General features: G+C 41.7%; 1 protein-coding gene across 2 annotated transcripts in view; it reads right to left on the bottom strand.

Annotated features, from left to right (window-relative positions):
• The window catches only part of shank3a (SH3 and multiple ankyrin repeat domains 3a), a 1,030,755-nt gene that overhangs the window by 44,326 nt on the left and 963,233 nt on the right, over positions 1-23,196 (bottom strand). For both annotated transcript variants that reach the window (XM_043713933.1, XM_043713934.1), the window contains exons 22-23: positions 18,680-18,785; positions 12,952-15,274 (exon numbers count right to left, since the gene is read on the bottom strand). In XM_043713933.1, coding sequence (XP_043569868.1) covers positions 12,952-15,274; positions 18,680-18,785 — 2,429 coding nt within the window. The remainder of the gene's footprint in view (positions 1-12,951; positions 15,275-18,679; positions 18,786-23,196) is intronic.

Below are 23,196 nucleotides of genomic sequence, written 5' to 3'. Positions count from 1 at the left end.
GCCATTTGGATGCAGAACTGGCTCAAAGGTAGAAGACAGAGGGTGGTGGTGGAGGATTGTTTTTCAGACTGGAGGCCTGTGACCAGTGGAGTGCCACAAGGATCAGTGCTGGGTCCACTACTTTTTGTAATTTACATAAATGATTTGGATGTGAGCATAAAAGGTAGAATTAGTAAGTTTGCAGATAACACAAAAATTGGAGGTATAGTGGACAGCGAGGAAGATTACCTCAGATTACAGCAGGACCTTGACCAGATGGGCCAATGGGCTGAGAAGTGGCAGATGGAGTTTAATTCAGATAAATGCGAGATGCTGCATTTTGGGAAAGCAAATGTTAGCAGGACTTATACACTTAACGGTAAGGTCCTTGGCAGTGTTGCTGAACAAAGAGACCTTGGAGTGCAGATTCATAGCTCCTTGAAAGTGGAGTCGCAGGTAGATAGGATGGTGAAGAAGGCGTTTGGTATGCTTTCCTTTATTGGTCAGAGTATTGAGTACAGGAGTTGGGCGGTCATGTTGCGGCTTTACAGGACATTGCTTCGGCCACTGTTGGACTATTGTGTGCAATTCTGGTCTCCTTCCTATCGGAAAGATGTTGTGAAACTTGAAAGGGTTCAGAAAAGATTTACAAGGATGTTGCCAGGGTTGGAGGATTTGAGCTATAGGGAGAGGCTGAACAGGCTGGGGCTGTTTTCCTTGGAGTGTTGGAGGCTGAGGGGTGACCTTACAGAGGTTTACAAAATCATGAGGGGCATGGTTAGGATAAATGGACAAAGTCTTTTCCCTGGGGTCAGGGAGTCCAGAACTAGAGGACGTAGGTTTAAGGTGAGAGGGGAAGATATAAAAGAGACCTAAGGGGCATCTTTTTCACGGAGGGTGGTACATGTATGGAATGAGCTGCCAGAGGAAGTGGTGGAGGCTGGTATAATTGCAACATTTAAGAGGCATTTGGATGGGTATATGAATAGGAAGGGTTTGGATGGATTTGGGCCGGGTGATGGCAGGTGGAACTAGATTGGGTTGGGATATCTGGTCTGCATGGATGGGTTGGACTGAAAGGTCTGTTTCCTTGCTGTACATCTCTATGACACAATGTTTTCCTCGTAATTGTAACAGACTCAAATTTTTTTCGGGTTGTTTCTTGCCACACTTGATCAAGTGCAGCCTTGATGACTGGGGCAAATAATCTTGTCTTACCTCTGGTATTCTGCTGTTTTAGACTTGTTTGATTCAAGGCTAAACTTAGGTCAGGAACTGAGACGCTCTGTCAGAACTCAAAGTGAGTGTCAGTATGAAGATGTTGTGAACAAGTGGGGTGGCATGGGACCCAGGTTCGATTCCAGCCTCGGGCGACTGTCTGTGTGGAGTTTGCACATTCTCCATGTGTCTGCGTGGGTTTCCTCTGGGTGCTCCGGTTTCCTCCCACAGTCCAAAGATGTGCAGGTCAGGTGAATTGGCCATGCTAAATTGCCTATTGTGTTAGGTGCATTAGTTAGGGTTATAGGGTAGGGGAATGGGTCTGGGTGGGTTACTCTTCGGAGGGTCAGTGTGGACTTGTTGGGCCAAATGGCCTGTTTCCATTCTCTAGGGAGTCTGTTCTAGTTCCAAGACAGGCTATGGCACTATTATCATTCGTGATAATATCAGCCACTTGCAGATCAGAATAGTTTGCAATGAAAATAATCCGTACTATTCAGCATCCAACCATCTGAAAGATATTGGTCAATAGTCCATTTTTTATGTTAATTTATGCAATGTGGGTGTTGCTGGCTGGCCAGTGTTTATTGCCATTATATTTATTTGACAAAGTGGTGGTCTTCTTGAATCGCTGCACTTCATTTGTTCTACATAACTCCACAATGCTGTCAGGAATGGTGTTCAGGGTTTTGACCTGGTGACACTGAAGGAATGACAATCCATTTCCAAGTCAAGATGGAGAGGAACTTGCAGGTGCTGGCATTCCCATGTACCTACTGCCTTTGTCTTTCTAGATGGTAGTAGTTGTGGGTTTGGAAGATGCTGTGTAAGAGGTCTTGGTAAATTTCTGCAGTGCACCTTGTAATTAGTACACACTGCTGCTACTGAACATCGGTGGTGAAGGCAGGCAATGCTTGTGGGTGTGGTGCCAATGAAGCAGGCTACCTTGTTCTGGATGATGTCAAGCTTCTTGTGTTGTTGCAGCTGCACCTATCCAGGCAAGTGGGGAGTATTCCATCACACTCCTGACTGTCACCATATCTATTGGTTAGGACCTCTTGAATGTGGGTCAGATGCCAATCTAGAACATATTTGGGCTAGCTGTGTACTCTGGATTTTATACCCAACTTTTCAAATGATATTCTCCAGATCATGATACTAACACAATGATAAATGTTTTTAATTTATCAGTTAAGTTTCAAACTCAATGACCAAACCACATGAATGCTTTACAAAACCCTGTTTAAAAGAAGAGCTCTACTGTCTGACACTCCTTATTACATATAATAGTTTTATGAGGCAGAGTCGCTAATGACAATAACAGCAAGTTAATAGCTTGATCTTACTCTATTGAACCCTATAGCACATGAGGAGGCCAATTGATCTTTAAAGGAACAACTTCCATGTTTCATTCCTTAAAGCTTTATAAACATTCGTTTTCAAGTATCCATTGGTTCCCTTTGAGAGTGATTACAGAATCTGCATCCACTATCTTTTCAGATAGTGCACTCCAAATCTTTAAAATTAACCGCATTAAAAAAGTAGTCTTCCCTCTGACCTCCTTGCAAGTTATTTTATATCTGTGTTCTCGTGTCCCACTCTCCTATTTTCGATTACTGTACCAAGGCACCTGATGAAACTATTTTGAACTACGAGTGTTATTTGTGAAAATCCAAATTAGTCATATCAAACATTCATGGCGTATAGCTTATGGCTGAATCTGTTCATGAATCTGTGTCAAAGGTAGTCAAGCCAATTGGGATCATCACAGGGAAAGGTAAGGTTGATGAGCCAGCTTTCACCAGCAGTAACATTTTATGAAAGAAGTTTGTACGTGATTGTGACTCGTATACTTCCCATTCAGGATGTTAGTCAATGGATAGTCAACTATAAATATATAATAAAATCTTAACAAGATTGAACTACTTATTGTGTCACTGCTAACACATGGTAAGAGCAATACAGAATTAATTCCACTGACCTGTTCTCTCCCTTTAACCCTGAGATATTAAATGGTTGGTTGATTTTTTTTTAGTAAAACAACAATTTTTATTTAGAGAGCACCATCAACAGCATAAAATGTCCCAAGATACTTCACAGGGATATTGTTAAGCAAAATTTGATCTGAATCATGGGAGGAGATTTTAGGCCAAATGGTCAAAAGCTTAGCCAAATAAGGAGCGTTTACTGAACATTGGAAAGGAGTAAAGAGGGAATTTGAGAGAGGGAATTCTCCAACGCTCTGGAGCTCAAGGTACGGTCACCGTTGGTGGAACAATTAAGATCAGGCATGCAAATAAGGTCAGAATTAAGGTGACACAAATGTTTTGGAGGGTCATGGAGCTAGAGCAGAATACAGAGATGGGAAAGGTTGAGGAAACAGCGATTTGTAAACGCAAAGGAAAATATTAACATCAATGCATTGTTTGACAGGGATATGATGTAGATTCAGTAAGCACAGAGCTGATAGGTGAATGGGGCTTGGTGTGAGTAAAGACATGGGCAGCAGAATTTTGGGTGATCTTAAAGGGAAGTGCTGGAGTGCAAAGACACATGTGCTTGCATAATCTTAACAAAGGCATGATTGGGGGTTAAACAGCAAACGAGCTGAGGCAAAGAGTGCAGTTAGATAATATGGATGTGGAATTAGGTGGGTTTTTCAGATGGCACAGATAATTGATTAAAAAATCATCAAGGCAAAATTGAAGTTGTGCAATATCTGTTGCAGCCTTAGATTGCTGGTTGTGAGAAGGACAAACATCCTTAAGACTATATATAAAGATTTGGTGGAATGCTCTGTCATCTCGAAGATTTGAAATACAGTCGTTGCAGGCCTAGGATAAATTCCAATAGTTTATAAATAATTACTAAACAGAGTTTGCTGAGTGATACATTACTGAAAGCTTACCTAGATTTCAAGGCTAGGGTAGGCACTCTGAGTCTGGGAACTTTCCCGGTGAGATGGATCTAAGATACAAGAGCTGAAATAATTTACAGTAAGGTCGGGTTGAAAGATTACAAACATAAATCACAGTTTTACTGTTAGATGACATTTAAAATATTTGGTTGCTCGAAGTGCAGCGCTGGTTACATCTAGGATTCTAAAATGAGGTGTACATTAGATTCCTAAGTTCAAAGAATCAGAATTGGTTAGAGGTGCATGCTGCATATTCATCCTCTTAGATGTATTTGGTGTAAACTTTCTAAATGCATGATACTATATGAGTACTCCAGAGGTTCAAAGATGTCAGTTCAAATCCCAAAATCGCAGCAGGGAAATTTTAAATGTGGTTAATTAAATAAATCTAAAATAAAATCTACATGAATACAAATCAATTTGGTTCTCTAAGGCACTCAGGGAAGTAAATCTGCTGTCTTTGCCCTTTCTGACTTGCATATGACTCCGGATTCACAACAATATGGTTGACTCTTAAGTGTCCTCTGAAATGGTCAAACAAGACACTCAACTGTTTGTGAAAAATTAGCATTGATTCGGATACCTGATTTGGACAAAGCAAAGAACAAAACAAAACAAAATCTAGTTGACCAGCAAAGTTCTCCCCACTGACATCTGAATACTTCCTAAAACTGTCCTGAGCAATAGTTGCAAGCAACGTTCTGACAAAGCTGTACACTCAGAACAGCCTAAATGCATGTACTTGTGAGGGATTACATGGGAAGTTTTAAACATTAATTCTTCATAAAGTATCATGACAAGTGTCATAATACTCTCCCTCAACTGATGAATTAGTACTACTCCATTTTGGATATTTTTTGAAAGAAGTACAGGATGTACTCTGAGTGGAGGACTTCCATTCCCATAACGTAACTTGGTAGCACTAATGGTCGAGCTGGCTGAATCCTAAAAGGACATAACTTACAGAATGGAGTCATAGCAGGTGGTGAAAACCAACAGGAACCAGTAGGAAAAGCTGACTTGAACCTGTCCTTATCTTTTGCAGATATGTTTGCCCTTGAGAGAAGGGGTGACCACTGTACAATCTTTCTGAGATTGATGTTCCTTCATACTGAGCATATTCTCCAGCATTTTTGTGTGTTACTGCCACTCTTCTGAATGAGATAGATTTAAATCCAAAATAAATCTAGCAGTAAAAGACTAGATATCCAAAAGCTTTCAGCTCTCAGCCAAAAGTAGTACTGGAATTATATTCAATCATAATTTTTAGCCTCATGGCCCAGCACATCCTTATTTTCCCATAATTATCAAGTGAAGAAAACAATCAGAAGATCATCAGGTAAGTGATGTAAGCTGACATCAGCAATGCTATCAAATTATATCTAGTCATCTATATCTTTCTAATCAAGCTCAGTTTGGGTTCCACTGGGCTCAAGATCTCATCATGACCGTTGGTCCAAACATTCCAAATTCTAAAGATGAAGTGAGTGATTGTGTGTGACAATATTGGACTGAGTGTGGAATCTGATTTCTGGTAAAATGGTAGCCAGTGGGAATTGGAGGAAATGTTTTCAGTTTGATAGAGTCAGACTTCAAAACTTGTATTTGAGATAGACAGTAAAGTGAAACTATAAAAGAGGCTGAGAAAATAAACTTGACACTTCTAGCGCCTAAAGTGGGACGACTCCTGGGTGGGTCTGTCGCGGACAGCAGTGAAGCGGTGGAGGTCTCCTTTGAGGCTCGGTGCAGGGATGGTCAGAGCTGGAAAAACTGATATTCTGAACTTTTCACGGGGCGGCACGGTGCCTCAGTGGTTAGCACTGCTGTCTCACAGCATCAGGGACCTGAGTTCGATTCCAGCCTCAGGCGACTGTCTGTGTGGAGTTTGCACATTCTCCCAGTGTCTGCATGGGTTTCCTCCGGGTGCTCCGGTTTCCTTCCACAATCCAAAGATATGCAGGTCAGGTGAATTGACCGTGCTGAATTGCCCATAGGATTGGGTGCATTAGTCAAGGGTAAATAGGGGGAATGGGTCTGGGTGGGTTACTCTTCGGAGGGTCAGTGTGGACTAGTTGGGCTGAAGGGCCTGTTTCCACACTGTAGGGAATCTAATCTAACCTAATCTATTCATATCATCTATAACGCTGTAGGGAATCTAATCTAATCTATTCATATCATCTATAATAAATAATAATAAATGCTATTATTTATTACTTTTCTGTTTACTTTTCTTTTTTTTGTTTCCTAAGAATTTGATCTTACATATCTGTACCTAGGTACCTTTGTACCTAAGAAGGCACTGTAATGCACTGTAAACTTTTTACTGTACTCTTTTAAGTACATGTGACAATAAAGCTAATTCAATTCAATTCGATTTCTAAAGAAACTATGACCAAAACTGGATCGAAAATCTAAAATTCCTGGAGACTGAAACTGGTTGAAACCATAAAAGGACACAGAGCAATCGAAATTCAGGGTATAATTGCAGTTATACAGTGCAGGCAAGCTGAAGGAGGCTAGATTCGGGAGCTGAGAACACAACAATGTAGCAGCTGTTTTTGAGCCCTAAGAAAACATTGGAAGTTGAGAAAGTTTTGCAGACCTGTAACATTTTTGTGAAGACTTTGCCTGTAGCATGCGGGTTGGTTTGCACTACTGTCAGCTGAAGGTGAGGCTATCTCGGAGAAGAGGAGCTGAAACCCTTTGTGAGGAAGATAGAGTTTTTGGGAACTCCGTAACTGAATTTGGCGATATACATGCTGAGTGGACCGATAAGCAAATTTATATAATTTTTGTATTTACATCTGACAATTAATGTGTAATTTTTAAATTATAGTCCATGAAACTTACGTGTGGATCCATGCTTATCTTATATTCTAGAACCTGGAAACAACAGAAGACATCACCCGAGAAAGTATTTCGTGTTTAGTTTATTTGACTCTTCTAAACCATAAACTATTTTGTTTTAAACTGTGGCTTAATTCCTTCTGCCAATAAAAGTGATTTTGGATATCTTCCATCTTTTAAAAATAGGCTACTAGTCCTGACTGAGATCGTAACAACTCATTGGATTCATACTTTGCACAAAGAAAATTGGTTGTGGTTGTTGCAGCTCCAGGACATCATTGCAAGAGTTCTTAAGTGCAGTGTCATATGGGTAGGTGTGAGAATCATTGTCAGAGGGTGTGAAATTCACAAATTTTACCAATTATCAGGTTGCTTGTCTGGTATCCTGCACTGAGACAATAAGTATTTCTTCCGATTAAATATCAGGAAGACTAAAGTCGTTGTCTTTGATCCCTCCTTCAAACTCTTCCTCAAGCTACTAACACTATGCTCTTTCTGGCAATCATGAGGCTAAATCTATGCAACCTTTATCTGACACAGAGGCAAGATTCCGACCATATATCTGTGTCTTGATGAAGCCTGTCTTTTTTCATTTATATAAGTGGGCGGCACGGTGACCCAGTGGTTAGCACTGCTGCCTCACAGCGCCAGAGACCCGGGTTCAATTCCCGCCTCAGGCGACTGACTGTGTGGAGTTTGCACGTTCTCCCCGTGTCTGCGTGGGTTTCCTCCGGGTGCTCCGGTTTCCTCCCAAAGTCCAAAGATGTGCAGGTCAGGTGAATTGGCCATACTAAATTGCCCGTAGTGTTAGGTAAGAGGTAAATGTAGGGGTATGGGTGGGTTGTGCTTCGGCGGGTCGGTGTGGACTTGTTGGGCCGAAGAGCCTGTTTCCACACTGTAATGTAATCTAATCTAATGTAATCTAATCTAATAACATTATGACCATGCCTCTTCCTCAGTTTATCTGCTGTTGATACTCTATGCTTTTATTACTTATATACTTCACTATTTCAACATACTCTAGTCAACTATCCACATTCCATGCCAGGTCACTCATTTAGAGACTCCATGCCTTTGAAAGAGGGAATCCCTTACCTTACATCCCACACAAGCAAGCCAGGATTTTGCTGCTTGTGCTGTCCGCAGTGCAAGTCTGTACCTGCTGCTGGGTGAGGCCCTTAAGTGGTCATTAGTCACACAGTTAAGGATCTCAACTGATGGCCTATTTGAAAGGCCACTGTTATGAAGTGATGTAATTGAAATTTAAAAAAAAAAAAAATGCTGACCCATTAAATGTATCTTGAACTATTCTTTAAAAAAAAAAGCACTTCGCCAAGGAAAAGGCACAGGAAACCACAAGCTACAATGTTCCTGCTGTAAGTTCAGGGAGTTTGGCTGGAGTCTTACAGTTTGGAGAACTTTCAGAGAGAGGCCACTTTGGCTAGCTTGTGGTCAAAATAAACAATTGCAATTTTGAACTGAGAGAAAATTTGAGATCAGCCTGAGAAGCAGCTTTCTTTGTAACTTGTATTTCTTTGCAACCCCTCTCAGCAAATGTAAGCTGAAAACTTACTAGAGGTCAATTTTATCAATTGTGAAGGATCCCTGCAGAAGATTTGTTGGAATCAGTCCCACTACCTAAAGCAAAGGAAATTCAGCCAAGTACAACTGTTCTAGGAAGATCCCCCAGTGTAAGCAGTTTGAGTTTATACAGAATAGTTCTGGAATTACACCACATTTGGGACCATTCATGATTTATTCTTTTTTCATAAGTTTAAGTATTACTTGGCAAAAGTAGTTAAATTTTACACTCTTCAGAGTTTGATTTAATTTTGTTCCTTTTCGCTTTTGTTTGTGTGCATGAGTGCGTTAGTTTTTTGTGAAAAGGGTGCAAATGTATGTTTGCACAATTCAAATTGTCAATAATCTTTACATCTTTGGTTTTGGAAGTAATTTAGTTATTTTTTGGTGATTAAAGAAATCTGGCTGACTTGTTCATAAAACTGAACCTGACATAGTCCGAGACCTATATAGTTAACTTGGTCAAAAACCTGGTTAAATTTTTAATGTGATTTGACAAGTGGAGTACAGGGACTGGAAAAGGAAACAATGCACCCCTCCCACCTTGATTGTAACATATATCTGGGGACCTCTAGCCACAGTTGAACCTGTGGACAAAGATATTAACTGGAAATGGGGAAATAATTTCAACAAAGCAAAGACCAGTACAAAGTTCATATACATTAACTATTATTCTGATCAAATTTTAAAGCAAGTATGTTTTTGCAGCAGAGTGGGATAAATTTAAAACTTTGTAAGAACATTACACAGTGACGAACTGATATATGTGGCTGGACAATTGAAGATAGCTTTTTATCTAAATTCTAAGAGACAAGAGATGATAAAACCAGGGGTCTGATTATTGAGTTAGGGAGAGTAAGGAAGAAGTATAGAACTGGAAATAGATGAGGTAGCACTGGAAAAGATTCAGTTAGAATAAAGAGTCTAGATCTACTATTTCAAAGATGAAACTAGAGACGGAGAAAACAAAAAATAAAGTGCATTTCGGAGTGGAAAAGGATGGAGTAAAGGAATAGGAAGGTCATTTGAAATGAGAATAGGAAAGGCAGGAGACAGAAAGGGAGCGAGGAATTGTATTTTAATTAAAAAGGCTGGAACTAAGAAGGGAAGATTCCCTTGAATTCAGTGGATTATATAGATGATGTCAAGTCTGCCTCCACTTCGAGGCTTTTGAGGCTAAATATGGAGCTGTTTAAATTTTTACAGCAATCCCAGTTTGAGGAAAGCGAGGCAGTTTTCATTTCATTTGAAAATACAGCCACACAAATGAATGGCCATAGAAAATTGTTCATTGCTTATATAGAGCAGGGGCTGGCAAAGCTCCTGAAATTAATGTGATGTTTTCTGAGAAGGCATCTGCACAATTATGCAAAAAGCTATCTGCAGTGCTTATGAGTTGGACCCTGAGGCTTATGCAAAAATTTGAAGACCTCTGAAGCAGCTTGGGCAGACCTATCTGGTGGCTGAATGTGTAAAACACTGACCTTCAATTGTTGGATGTGGTCCTTTAAAAGTGGATGCCACAAATGAGAACCTCGGGGAGGCAATATTCTTTAAGAGTTTAAAATGCACTCTGCATTTCAAAAGAACTCTATTGGAGGACTAAAAAAAGTTCCAACTGCCAGATAAGAAAGCAAGATAACTGATGATTATATACTTGTTCGCATTGAGCCCAAGAAATTCCAGGGTTGAACATTTAAGAATCCAGAAGACTCAAGCACATATAAGCCATTATTCGTACTGGCCACAAGGATGAGGTGCAGTTTTGTAAAATGTGCCTTATGTACCAGCTGTGGGAATGCCCCAACCTGCAATAAGACCAGTACCCTTGGTTCATATTGCCTGACTTGGAGAATGTCTTAACATGCTGTTGACAGACTGTGTGAGTGCTCTGCCAAAAATGATAGGTGGGCACTAGTATTCCTCACGATTATGGATGTGGCTACCTAGTTCTAAGAGGCCATTCCTTGAAAATCATTTCTGCCATGGTACTGGTCGTAAGTAAACTCAGTTCTTCTTTTGATGTGGCTTACCAGCTGAGATTCTACCAATTTTATATCTAAAATTTCGATACAAAAGTATAAGCATTCTGGGTATAACATAGCTAAAGTCCTCAGTCTACCAGCCATAGACCAAAAAAGGCTTTAAGATAGTGCCATCAAAGCCTCAAGATGATAACCAGGACATATTGCCTTGAACATCCTCATGACTGGGTAAATGAGCTAGGATTTCTCTTGTTTGCCACCCAGAATTCACCCAATTAGTCCACTGGCTTTAGTCTCTTGGGTAATAAGTATTGGACGCTTATAGAGTAAGTTTTCAAAATATTCTTTAATTTATGGACACGAGATAAGAAGAAGTCCTCTGAGACTAATCATCGAAAGGTTCTTGGAGCAAAATGGCGAATCTTCTTTATTAGATTATGTATTAATGTTCTGGAAACACCTCATGGCAACCAATAATGTGGCCCATGAGCACTTTAAAATTTCACAAACAGGCATGAGAAAATGGGCAAACAGATTACGTTAGTATTGCTAACTTTCCAAGGTGAGCTGCTAAAAGTCTGGTTTAGTGGTCCTTAAAGAATAACCAAGATTGATGAGGTGAATGATTTGATTGATACCGTGGACAGCAAGAAAAAGTGCTGGCTGTGTCACATCAACATGTCGAAATTACATCACTGCTGGGAAGAGCATAAACAAGCACAGATTTGTCAGCTAGTAAGCACAATAGAGGATGAAAGGCATAGTGAGGATGAAATGGATGGTGAGGATGAAGCAGAGAGGCCTGGACAACTCCCAAATTGAACACCCCACTGTTATATAGGCTAACACTAAACTATTAGGGAGATTTGTCGATATTTATACACAGAACAAGATGACGCAACAAGGAAATTCATAGGATTTAAAGAAATCTGTGGGGACAAACCAGAGTGCATATTCTTAGCCATACATGCTGTGGATGAAGGAATGATCTCTCCCTTATCCCTTATGTCCTGAGTAACAGGCCCAGGTGAAAGCAAAAACCCAACATATTTTGGAAAACCACCTGATTGAACCCACTCAACCCAGTCAAAACAGCTGGAGCTCCCAAGCTAACTATTGCCCAATGCTGATGGTTTAATCCGATTCTGCATAGACTACAGAAGGTTAATGCAGTAAACAGGGCAGATTCCTGTCCAATTCTCTACCTGGAATGCTGTACTGATAGGGATGAAAGTGCCAATTTTATAACTAAAATGAATCTGTTAAAGCAATACTGACAAGTTCCCTGAACACCTTGGGCTACAGAATTATTGACTTTCGTAACAATACATAGCCTTTTTGAATGCCAGGTTATGACATTTCGACTAAAAATGCGCTGGCCACTTTTGAGAGGCGAATGAATAGCTGTTGCTCCTTACTCTGTAGTAAATATTGATGACATGCTGGAATACAGTGACACTTTGAGGAAATACTTGGAACAGCTGGAAGTCTTTTTGAAAGATTACAGTAAGCTGATTTAGTGAAAACTTCAAGATCATATTTAATGAAAAGTTGATTTTGGGTAATAAGTATTTGTCGGGGCTTGATCACCATCGAGTGTTCGTGGAGAAAGTTTTCAAAATATTTTTTAATTGGTTACCTATGGGGCCTTTACGTTGATTTACTTTCTTGGGAGGTGAGGTAGGGAGGGAAAGAAGGTGAAGGGGGATATAGGAAGAAAGTCATTTAGAGTAGGTTTGTGTATACGAGTCAAAAGGTGATTTTCTGTCCTTGGTACATAACACAATGCAACAGGACACAAGACAAGGCTGGCAACTTGGCCCATGTCCCATTCTATATGCCACCTGATATTTCTATCTGAAATTGTGAAGTGGGCCCTCAGTTTGGAGGTTTGTCATTCATATAATTCTTGTTTACAGTGACTGCATTATGCATGCTCACTGTCTCCTTTCGCACCCAAACCAAGCAATTCAAATATTCATTTCTTATATATTCAGGCTTCCAGTTTCTGTATTCCTCAAAATGAAAGAGAAAAATTCACATAATTACCAAGCAACTCCAAATTACATATGCTTCATTCGGTAATAGCCCTCAGTAACTGCTACAAATACTCTTCACAGAAAATTTAGTGCAACTCAATTTCTTTCTAAAAACCTTTGAAACTTGTCAGTTAGTACACCCAGGGGACTGTGGATTTAATTGCCTCATTTATCACCCTATCTTCATTAACTGAAAAGCCTTTGATTTTGCTGAGTTAAATGCATTTGGAATAGTGCTTATGTCAGGAAACATTAACCATAGAATACCTGAAAAGAAATTCACTTTTGAAAATAAGCTCTAGAATTGGTACTGAAAAATGATCACTTTTTTTGGGCTTTAAGAAAATATTGGTACTTCTACACTGAGACACTGATTTGGCCTTACCGTGCAGTGACAACAGGTGACCTCTTCCCTATTTCTAGAGAGGCTGTTGACGGCTCGTCCCCGAGTGAGTGAGTATCCTTAGACAATTGCTGCAGCCTGGAGCTCAGCTCACTTATTACAGTGGGTTTGCTGCCCTCGACCATCTGAATTGGTCTGGGCTCAACGGCATCCCCCCACAACTTGGACTTTCTCTGTATGAGGTAGCGAGACCGTCCTACGCCGGGGGGCAGCGCGGACGGCTGGTGTTGGGCAACAAGCTCACTGTCTGAGGTCTGCTTCAAGAGAGGGTCCCTGAATGTGACTGGCCCTTTGTTGAGTTGGGACTTTAGCTTTGGCTTTGGAGGCACTGGAGGCTTCTCGAGTATGAAGGTCTGTCCATCAGCAAATGATGTATAAGTGTCCAAGGGCTCTCCGCTTTCCGACGACAATGTGGACATGCTGGAGACAGTTGAAATCGTGCTCGTGGTTTCTAGGTGATGATCACTACTGCTTCTTGTGTCTATTTCTTCTACACCCGAGTCCACACTTGCTTCTGACGGTGGGGCATCTGAAGGCTTCCCTGAGGGTGAAATGCCAGTAGGTGCTGCACTTGGAGGTCTACTGGGATGGCTGGCAGTTTTTTCAGCCTCGGCTTGGATGAAGATGCCATTAGCGAATTCATCAGGAGGTGGCACAAGCCCAATCTTTGCAAGTTCTTCCCTTGTTTCTTCATCGCTTGAGGACAGAATTGGAGGGAGGGAAATGGTGAATGGCTCCACATCTTCATCAGAGCTTCCTTGAGTTTGGGGTTTTCCAGGTGCTTCAGTAGGCAGAGGCTCAGAAACAGTACTGGGTGTTGGAGACGTTTGTGTTTCGATAGGGGACAATTGAGGCTGTGGTGATGATGGCTTCAAGGCAGTTGTTGGAGTTTCTTGAAGTTCTGATTCTTGCCCATTACTTGTTGCATGGACCATCAGCAGGCCAGCTGTTTTTTGTTGAGATGTATCTACTATGTTGATAAGCATACTTTTTCTCTCTTCAACTTTCTTCTCTTCTCGCTCTGCCTTTTCTGTCTGCACTGGTCTAGTTTCTACATCTTTCCTCATGGTGGTAGGAGTTCCCCATTGGTGTTTTGCAGTTACTGGTGCACCAGATGTTGGACTGTAACCTGCTTTGTCCTCTGGAGAGAATGGAGGTGATGTGAGACCCTCAACCTCTGTTTGCTTTGTCTCTTTACTGTGAGGGACATTTCTCTCCTGAGCTTTCACAGTTTCATTGCTTCCAGTCATCCGCTGATGCTGTGTTTCGGCGACGAGTGCCCGTTGCCTTGCGGCCAGCGCAAGTGCCAATGGTGAGTTGGGATCCAGCGGCTTCCCTGTGAGGGGATGTATAAAAGTTACAGGTGTGCTTGCTGGTGGTCTTGAGGAGGGGACAGGTGAAGGGACTGGTGACCGGAGAGACCTGTCACTGCTACTTAGTAGTCTCTCGTCAACTGACCTGGATTGTTGCAAAGCTGGGATGTTGGGTGCTGTGTCACTTTCGATGGCACCTACAGAAAGGAAGACTGTTGATTTCCTCTTCTCTTCCAACCTTTTTTCTCGGTCCCGTACTGCTCCTGCAATTGCAGCAGAGAAAGGGCTGGCCAAATCTTGCCCATCCTCCTGTGCTTTGCTGATTCCCTGCCTCTGCTGCTGCTCGTGCTCTTTTCCAGAGTGTTGCGCTATCCTCCTGGCTAATAACTCCTTGCCAGCTGCAGATGAAACAGCGGCTGATGCTCTCTCTATTGCATCTTCAACCTGAAACTGCTTAACCAGAGGACTTTTCTTACGAAGTGGTTTTGTTGGTGCGAAAAGGCCCACATTAAACTGGCCCACATTTGCATATGGGTTATCAACCATCTTTGCCTTCCGTTTGCTTTTCTCTTGAGAGGTTGATGATGGGCTGGGCCAGGGTATGTCCGTTGGCTCTACAGGATAGTAGGATGAATCCTGCAGGATGATCATTGACCTAGCCCTTTTCTGCCTTTCTACCGGAGGCACAGAAGTTCGACTTGGCTCATAGACCTCTGCTGTTGTCACTGCCTGCTGTGCCCCATGAATTTTCGCTTCGGTGTTGGGCTTAAAGCTGGAACGCACATTGTCATAAGTTCGTCCTGGGGGTGGGGGTGGGGAGAAAGGAGGGGGAGGGCCTGTATCTAAAAGGTATGAGGAAGGAGGTGGGGGAGGGGCGATCTGAGGAGGTGGAGGTATACCCAGTCCTTCCCGAAGTGTGTCTTGCATGGATGTACTACGTGAAAACCTTCCCTCCATGGCTGAGACTGACAGCTTATCATCCTCAGAGGCTCCTGCAATACATAACAAAAGCACCTCATAATTTACAAGTACCTGATTGGCTCTCTCAGCAAAACCTTTGGCAGGCACTGAACTACTTACTACAGTGAACAACATGGCTGTGTACAGAAATCAAGAAACCATATTTGTGCAAAACAAGATCCCACAACCAATGACGATAGCATGTCCTTAATCTTTAATCTTTGATCTTTGGTAATCCAAGTGGCCAAGATAACTTATTGCTCTTCTTCCACTTATGCTCTGGGGCATTCGGTACTCAACTGAATCACAGCAAGTGAGAGATAAAGATGGGCACTTACAACAGGGAGAAAGTGAGGACTGTAGATGCTAGAGATCAGAGTAGAGAGTGTAGTGCTGGAAAAGCACAGCAGGTCAGGCAGCATCCGAGGAGCAGAACAATTGACGTTTCGGGGATAAGCCCTTCATCAGGATTGCTGATGAAGGGCTTATGCCCGAAACGTCAATTCACTTGTTCCTTGGATGTTGCCTGACCTCCTGTGCTTTTCCAGCACTACACTCTTGACTCTAGGCACTTACAACAGCGTAGCATTCCCTGCTGTAGGGTGTCAGCCTGGATTCTGTGCTCAAGTCCTGGAGTGAGGCTTGTAACACACTACTTCCCAACCTCTCTAATTCTCATCTGTTTGGTTGATGTTTTTTGGATTTAATCCCTGCTGAAATGATAAAATTGTCGCTTGCTGGGAAATCAATTTGTAATTGACAAGCTTTGATGAAGTGCTTTCTCTCCGATGCAGTGTTACCATCCTAGGTTTCTGACTTATCACAGATGTTAGGGACATGTTATGATTCCTCAGTTCTGTCACTGAATGATTTCTAATTAAAGGGCCCCAATGTGGGTTACAATGGCTCATCAACAGTACTCTCTCTAAGCTGCCACTGAAGGTCTACACATGCTGATTGGCTTGAGAACTTCAGGAGATTAAGGTTGTCACTGCCTCTATCTCTGCATCTTTCTATTTCTACTGCCCTCTCTAACTTAGTGTACCTCTGTCTGCATATCTTTTTTGCGTCTTTATAGCTGTAACTAGTTCTAGCACACTGTGCATCTGTTTTGTCTGTCTTTCTATCTAACACCGTAAATCATAATTGTTTTTTTTCTATTTGTATTTAGCCATCTATTTTTCAATAGTAACCTGATGTTTATTTAGTTAACAAAATCACACAACACCGGGTTATAGTCCAACAGGTTTATTTGGAAGCACTAGTTTTCAGAGTGCCGCTCCTTCATCAGGTGGTTGTGGAGAATAAGATCGTAAGACATGGAATTTATAGCAAAAGTTTACACTGTGATGTAACTGAAATTATATATTGAAAAAGACCTGGATTGTTTGTTAAGTCTCTCATCTTTTACAATTCCAGAATTTTCTTAAAGTTACATTCTCAGGTAATCCTGCAAGTACAAATTCACCCCATAAACTTATATGCGTGTGTGTGCAAGTTTGTGGGGTGAATTTGTACTTGCAGAATTAATTTTATTTTACTCAAAAACTACATGAATCCATGTAAGATTCTGTAAATTTCTTTTTTAGATTAGAATCACTCTGAACATTGGGGCACAGACAGCCTCACACAGGGAAGCTCACACCTTCAATGTATTATCTGGGCCAACATGGCACCTATTGTTAAAGTTCACTTGAGGATGTAACTTTAAGGAAATTCTGGAATTTACATATGAAAGAAATGAAACTAACATCCCATTGTAAAAGATCAGAGACTTAACAAACAAACCAGATCTTTTTCAATATATAATTTCAGTTACATCACACTGTAAACTTTTGCTATAAATTCTGTCTTACGATCTTATACTCCACAACTACCTGATGAAGGAGCAGTGCTCTGAAAGCTAGTGCTTTCAAATAAATTTGTTGGACTATAACCTGGTGTTGTGTGATTTTAACTTCGTACACCCCAGTCCAACACTGGCACCTCCAAATAATGTTTATTTAGTTCCTTCTTACAGGAGCTAATTGACACTGCAACAGTCTTGCTAATTGAAGTCTGCTCCAGTCTGTTCCCAAGTTCTGTCTGAAGTTAATTTATTTCATACTCCTTTACTTATATAGGTGACGGAACCTTAGTTTTGGCAGCTGACCTTCTGTCTCTGAACCAAAAGATGAAGGGTTTGAGCAGTATTTGAACAACCTGAGCAAATGGCAATTAGAACCTGGGCTTGAAATGCTGGTTGACATCCCAAAGGGATTTCACATCTGGTAAGTGCCTCCAGCTAAGATGGTGTCGTGTTCTAAATCAGGTTTAAAATATGCTCCAGACTGCCATGGTGAATGGAAATCAGTGTGCTGGCTCTGAATGCTGACATTCAGCAGGGGTATTCGTATTCAAAGGGTGTAAGGGCCCCTCTTTCATTATCATAAAGGTGTTTTGGGCTGTTTGGTCTGGGTTGAGTCTGAGATAAAAACTGTGAGCAAGGCAACAGGAAGCCACCTCAGCTCCTCATTCCTCGGAAGTGGCTCAAGAATTTGTTGTGCGAGAGTAAAGTGAGGACCGTGCCTAGGCAGGGCAAAATGTCGGGAGGATGACATTGTGCTTGCTTGAAATTCAGAATGTTCTGTGGATTGGTCAGCCATTTAGGCAAGTAAGATAGCAAGTGACCAGGCTTTAAATTCTTGCCGCAGTCTACTCACATATTATATGATGCCAGTGTAAGGCTGAATGAGTAGATTTCCTGAAGGAAGAACCAGCCCAAGCACCTCTTCTCAGCCATGACTGAGTGAGAGTCTTAGGGAAATCTATGTCTTGATGTTGAACCAGGACACAGTCAGCTGTAAAAGCTTACATTGAGGACAGGCAGACCCTTTTGGTACAAATGGGTTGCCAGGGTCTGGGAATCTTCTCCACAGGAGGGGAGATCAAACTGAATGAGAAATAAATAAATGTCAAGGGACAACGTTATACATCATGGTGAACAAAAGTGAATATAATTTCAGCGTAGATGATATATAAGGAACAGAACAAAATAGTAGTGAGATTAGTTTTAACAATACCGTCAAATTACCTGCTCCATTTTCCTCTCTTTTCCACTGTTACTTGGTAAATCATGGAACAATCCAGGCAACAAGTGTGAGTTGGTTATTCGACTGAGGAATTATCTCTGCAGAGCACCCATCTGGATAGGTGTTCCTTTTAGAAGTGGAGGAGCTAACCCTGTCTCTTTTTTTTAAAATGCACAACTGTAGGACTTCTCCTGTTTGCTATTGAAGGAGATGATATAATTCCATGTAGGCAAAGAATTGATTCTTAGGATCTTAATGTCCTAGGTTGTCCATTTTCATATTAGAGCAGCAACTTTACCATTGAACTACTGGGGAGAATAGTTCAATTGGTAGCTCCAGCCCTTCATGTTGATGTGGTAAACATACCTATAGATTTTGTTCTTGACATTCCTCGATGCATTGAGATGTGTGGTTTCTCTGATACAGATGGTGCCGTTGACTTTGAGGGCATGCCTTGACGCTCAAATAGTGACTGAAAGTAAAGGAAATAAACAAGTAGTCGTGGGAGAAGAGTAGTGAACATTGGAATTAATTATATATGAAACTCAATGAGAGGCTGAGATGCAGTAACAACTTTGATTTTCATGGTTTCTTTAAAGCGGTAAAATATCACAAAAGCATAAGTGCGATGGAATACTCCCCACTTGCCTGGATGAGTGCAGTCCCAACAACACTCAAGAAGCTTGACACCATCTACCACAAAGCAGCCCACTTGATTACATCACATCCACAAGCATCCACTCCCTCCACCTCTGACGCTCAGTAGCAGCAGGGTGTACACTGCAGAAATTCACCAGAGATCCTCTGACAGCATCTTCCAAACCCACGACTACTTCCATCTTGAAGAACAAGGGCAGAGATACATGGGAACTCTACCATCTTCAAGTTCTCTTCCAAGCCATTCACCATCCTGACTTGGAAATGTATTGCCTTTTCTTCACTGTCACTGGGTTAGAATTTTGGAATTCCCTCTGTTATGGCATTGTGGGTCAACCCACAGTGGACTGCAGTGGTCAAGAAGACAGTTCACCACTACCTTCTCAAGGGCAACTAGGGACGGGCAATAAATGCTGGCCAACCAGCAATGCCCACGCCCCGCAAATGGATAAACAAAAAAAAGTAGACAAAAAATTACACTGAACCCAAAAGCAGTGAAGAATGTGGAATAAAATAAATCAAGATGTCATAAAAAGTGAACTAATTCACTCATGTTCTTTGGGGAAGGAACCGTGCCAGCCTTAACCCATACGACCTAAATTGGACTCCAGTCCTGCACTAATTTGTTTCAGTCTTAACTGATCTTGGAAGCAGCCTTTCAATGTACCTAGCTGTATGAATCCACTGCAAAGAACACATCTAGAATGATTTTTTTAAAAAGTTGATTTGAGCTAGCTCACCTGAGCTAATTAACTTTGCTTTGCAGAGTGACTACTGAGTCAGAAAGTCAAGGGTTCAATTCCCACTCCAGAACACTTGAGTTCAAATTTGAGTTGAATACTTTCAGTGTAGTACTGAGGGAGTGTTGCAAGGATGTGCCGTCTTTTGTTGTTAAATGGTTCGATTGTTGTTAAATTGAGACTCAATCTGTTTCCAAAAATGCTATTCAAAGCAGACCTCCAATGTCCTGTACAACATTTATATCCCATCCAACATTGCTTAAAAAAAAATCAAATCACGCTGGATTATCGAAGGCTTATCTCTAGCGCTTCTAATTTATGGAAGAATAAGCTCTGCATTAAACAAAGAACAAAGAACCTTACAGCATAGGAACTTCGGCCCTCTAAGCCTGCGCTGATCCAGATCTTCTATCTAAACCTGCCACCTATTTTCTAAAGATCTGTATCCCTCTGCTCCCTGCCCATTCCTGTTTCTGTTTAGATACATCTTAAATGACTCTATTGTTCCTGCCCCTACCTCCTTCCTGGCAACGCACTTCAGGCACCCACCACCCTCTGCATAAAGAACTTTCTACATATATCTCCCCTAAACTTTTCCCCTCTCACTTTGAACTTGTGACCCCTAGTAATTGAGTCCTCCCACTCTGGGGAAAAAAGTTTCTTGCTATCCACCCTGTCTACACCTCAGTCAGGTCCCCTCTCAACCTCCTTCTTTCCAATGAAAATAATCCTAATCTACTCAACCTCTTCTCATAGCTAACACGCTCAATACCCGGCAACATCCTGTTTAACCTCCTCTGCATTCTCTCCAACGCATCCACATCATTTTGGTAAAATGGCGACCAGAACTATATGCAGTATTCCAAATGTGGCCAAACCAAAGTCCTGTACAACTGTAACATGACCTGCTAACTTTTGTACTCAATACCCTATCTGATGAAGGAAAGCATGCCATATATCTTCTTGACCACACTACTGACCTGGAGAAAGTGAGGACTGCAGATGCTGGAGATCAGAGCTGAAAATGTGTTGCTGGAAAAGCGCAGCAGGTCAGGCAGCATCCAAGGAACAGGAGAATCGACGTTTCGGGCATAAGCCCTTCTTCAGGAATTTTCAGGATTCCTGAAGAAGGGCTTATGCCCGAAACGTCGATTCTCCTGTTCCTTGGATGCTGCCTGACCTGCTGCGCTTTTCCAGCAACACATTTTCAGCACACTACTGACCTGCATTGCCACCTTCAGGGAACAATGGACCTGAACACCCAGGTTTGTACATCAATTCTCCCCAGGACTTTTCCACTTACTGTATAGTTCGCTCTGGAATTGCATCTTCCAAAATGCATCACCTCGCATTTGTCCGGATTGAACTCCATCTGCCATTTCTCTGCCTAACTCTCCAATCTATCTATATTCTGCTGTATTCTCTGGCAGGTCCCTTCACTATCTGCTACTCCACCAATCGTATTGTCATCTGCAAGCTTGCTTATAAGGCAACCTACACCTTCCTCCAAATCATTTATATATATCATAAACAACAATGGCCCCAGCATGGATCCCTGTGGAACACCACTGGTCACAGGTCTGCATTTTGAGAAGCTCCCTGTCTCCTGTTGCCCAACCAGTTCTCTATCCATCTAGCTAGAACGCCCTGGGCCCCCATGCAACTTCACCTTCATCAGCCTACCATGGGGAACCTTACCAAATGCCTTACTAAAGTCCATGTATATGACATCTACATCCGTTCCATCATCAATCAACTTTGTCACCACTTCAAAGAATTCTATTAGGTTTGTAAGAAATGACCTTCCCTGCACAAAGCCATGCTGCCTATCACTGATAAGTCCATTCCCTTCCAAATGGGTATATATCCTATCCCTTAATATCTTCTCCAGTAGCTTCTCTACCACTGACGTGGATTATGAGATCTGGAAAATTGAAGATTTTGGACCATTCTGAGGTTGCAAAAGATTTACCACGTGACATTTTAGAGTGCAAAAGGTCAAAAGACCTGGGGATTGTCTGCTGTTTATAAAGCTCAAATGACTTTGGGAGAAAAGCTGGTGAAAGAGAGAGAGAAGGCTTTCATGGCTTATAATTGCTAGACAAAGACTGTGTTTTGGAAGGGGCATAGTGTGGAAGGTTGATTAGCAACAACCTCTGGACTTGTGGTTCCTGTTTTTCTGCATTCTTTTTCTTCTTTCTCCTGTGTTTTCTGCTGTGGGCAGTTGGAATAAATTAGAAAGAGGGAAAGCACTCCCTTTTTCCCCTGAGTAACAACAGAACTCTGAAAGACCAGTTGACTAAATATCTGCTCATAGACACTAAAAACCAAAAGATTCATTCACTTCTGAGACCTATGTTGAAATTACTTGAACTGAGGGTCTTCCATTACTCTGCAGTCAAAAGCAACATGATCTTGTCACCAGGAAACAGTAGGAGCTGTGATAAAGTCACCTCATTTCACTTTCTTAATTTGGACCCATGATCAGCAGGGTTTTTCTCTAAGTTTCCACTCAAAATTACACTGCAGAACTGTATTAATTTATCCTGTCTGCGTATGAATACAAGTGTTTTTGAGGTTAAGAGGGTATAAGTTAGTCTTGCATAGTATTTTATTTATTAACTTGCTTTACGCCTGTTTAAAGAATAGGTTTGTTCTGAGTAGACAAAGAAGTGTTGAGTTATTGAAGAAACTGGTTGAAATTCTCTTTTATTCTATATAACAATAATAAAGAGAAACAAGTGAACCACTTTTGACATGGTTCCCCATTGGAGACCGATTAGCAAGGAGAAAGTGAGGACTGCAGATGCTGGAGATCAGAGCTGAAAAATGTGTTGCTGGAAAAGCGCAGCAGGTCAGGCAGCATCCAAGGAGCAGGAGAATCGACATTTCGGGCATTCCTGAAGAAGGGATTATGCCCGAAACGTCGATTCTCCTGCTCCTTGGATGCTGCCTGACCTGCTGCGCTTTTCCAGCAACACATTTTTCAGAGACTGATTAGCAAGGTTAGATCTCACGGAATACAGGGAGAACTAGCCATTTGGATACAGAACTGGCTCAAAGGCAGAAGACAGAGGGTGGTCGAAGGTTGTTTTTCAGATTGGAGGCCTGTGACCAGTGGAATGCCACAAGGATCGGTGCTGGGTCCTTTACTTTTTGTCTTTTGCATAAATGATTTGGATGTAAGCATAAGAAGCATAAGAGGTATAGTTTGCTGATGACACCAAAATTAGAGGTGTAGTGAACAGCAAAGAGGGTTACCTCAGATTACAACAGGATCTTGATCAGATGGGCCAATGGGCTGAGAAATGGCAGATGGAGTTTAATTCAGATTAATGCGAGGTGCTGCATTTTGGGAAAGCAAATCTTAGCAGGATGTATACACTTAATGGTAAGGTCCGAGGGAGTGTTGCTGAACAAAGAGACCTTGGAGTGCAGGTTCATAGCTCCTTGAAAGTGGAGTCACAGGTAGATAGGATAGTGAAG

The sequence above is a fragment of the Chiloscyllium plagiosum genome, chromosome 23 (genome assembly GCF_004010195.1).
Source record: "Chiloscyllium plagiosum isolate BGI_BamShark_2017 chromosome 23, ASM401019v2, whole genome shotgun sequence".
Lineage (NCBI taxonomy): Eukaryota > Metazoa > Chordata > Chondrichthyes > Orectolobiformes > Hemiscylliidae > Chiloscyllium > Chiloscyllium plagiosum.
The sequence above is the reverse complement of the archived record's forward strand: the minus strand, read 5'-3'. Positions and strand labels throughout refer to the sequence as shown.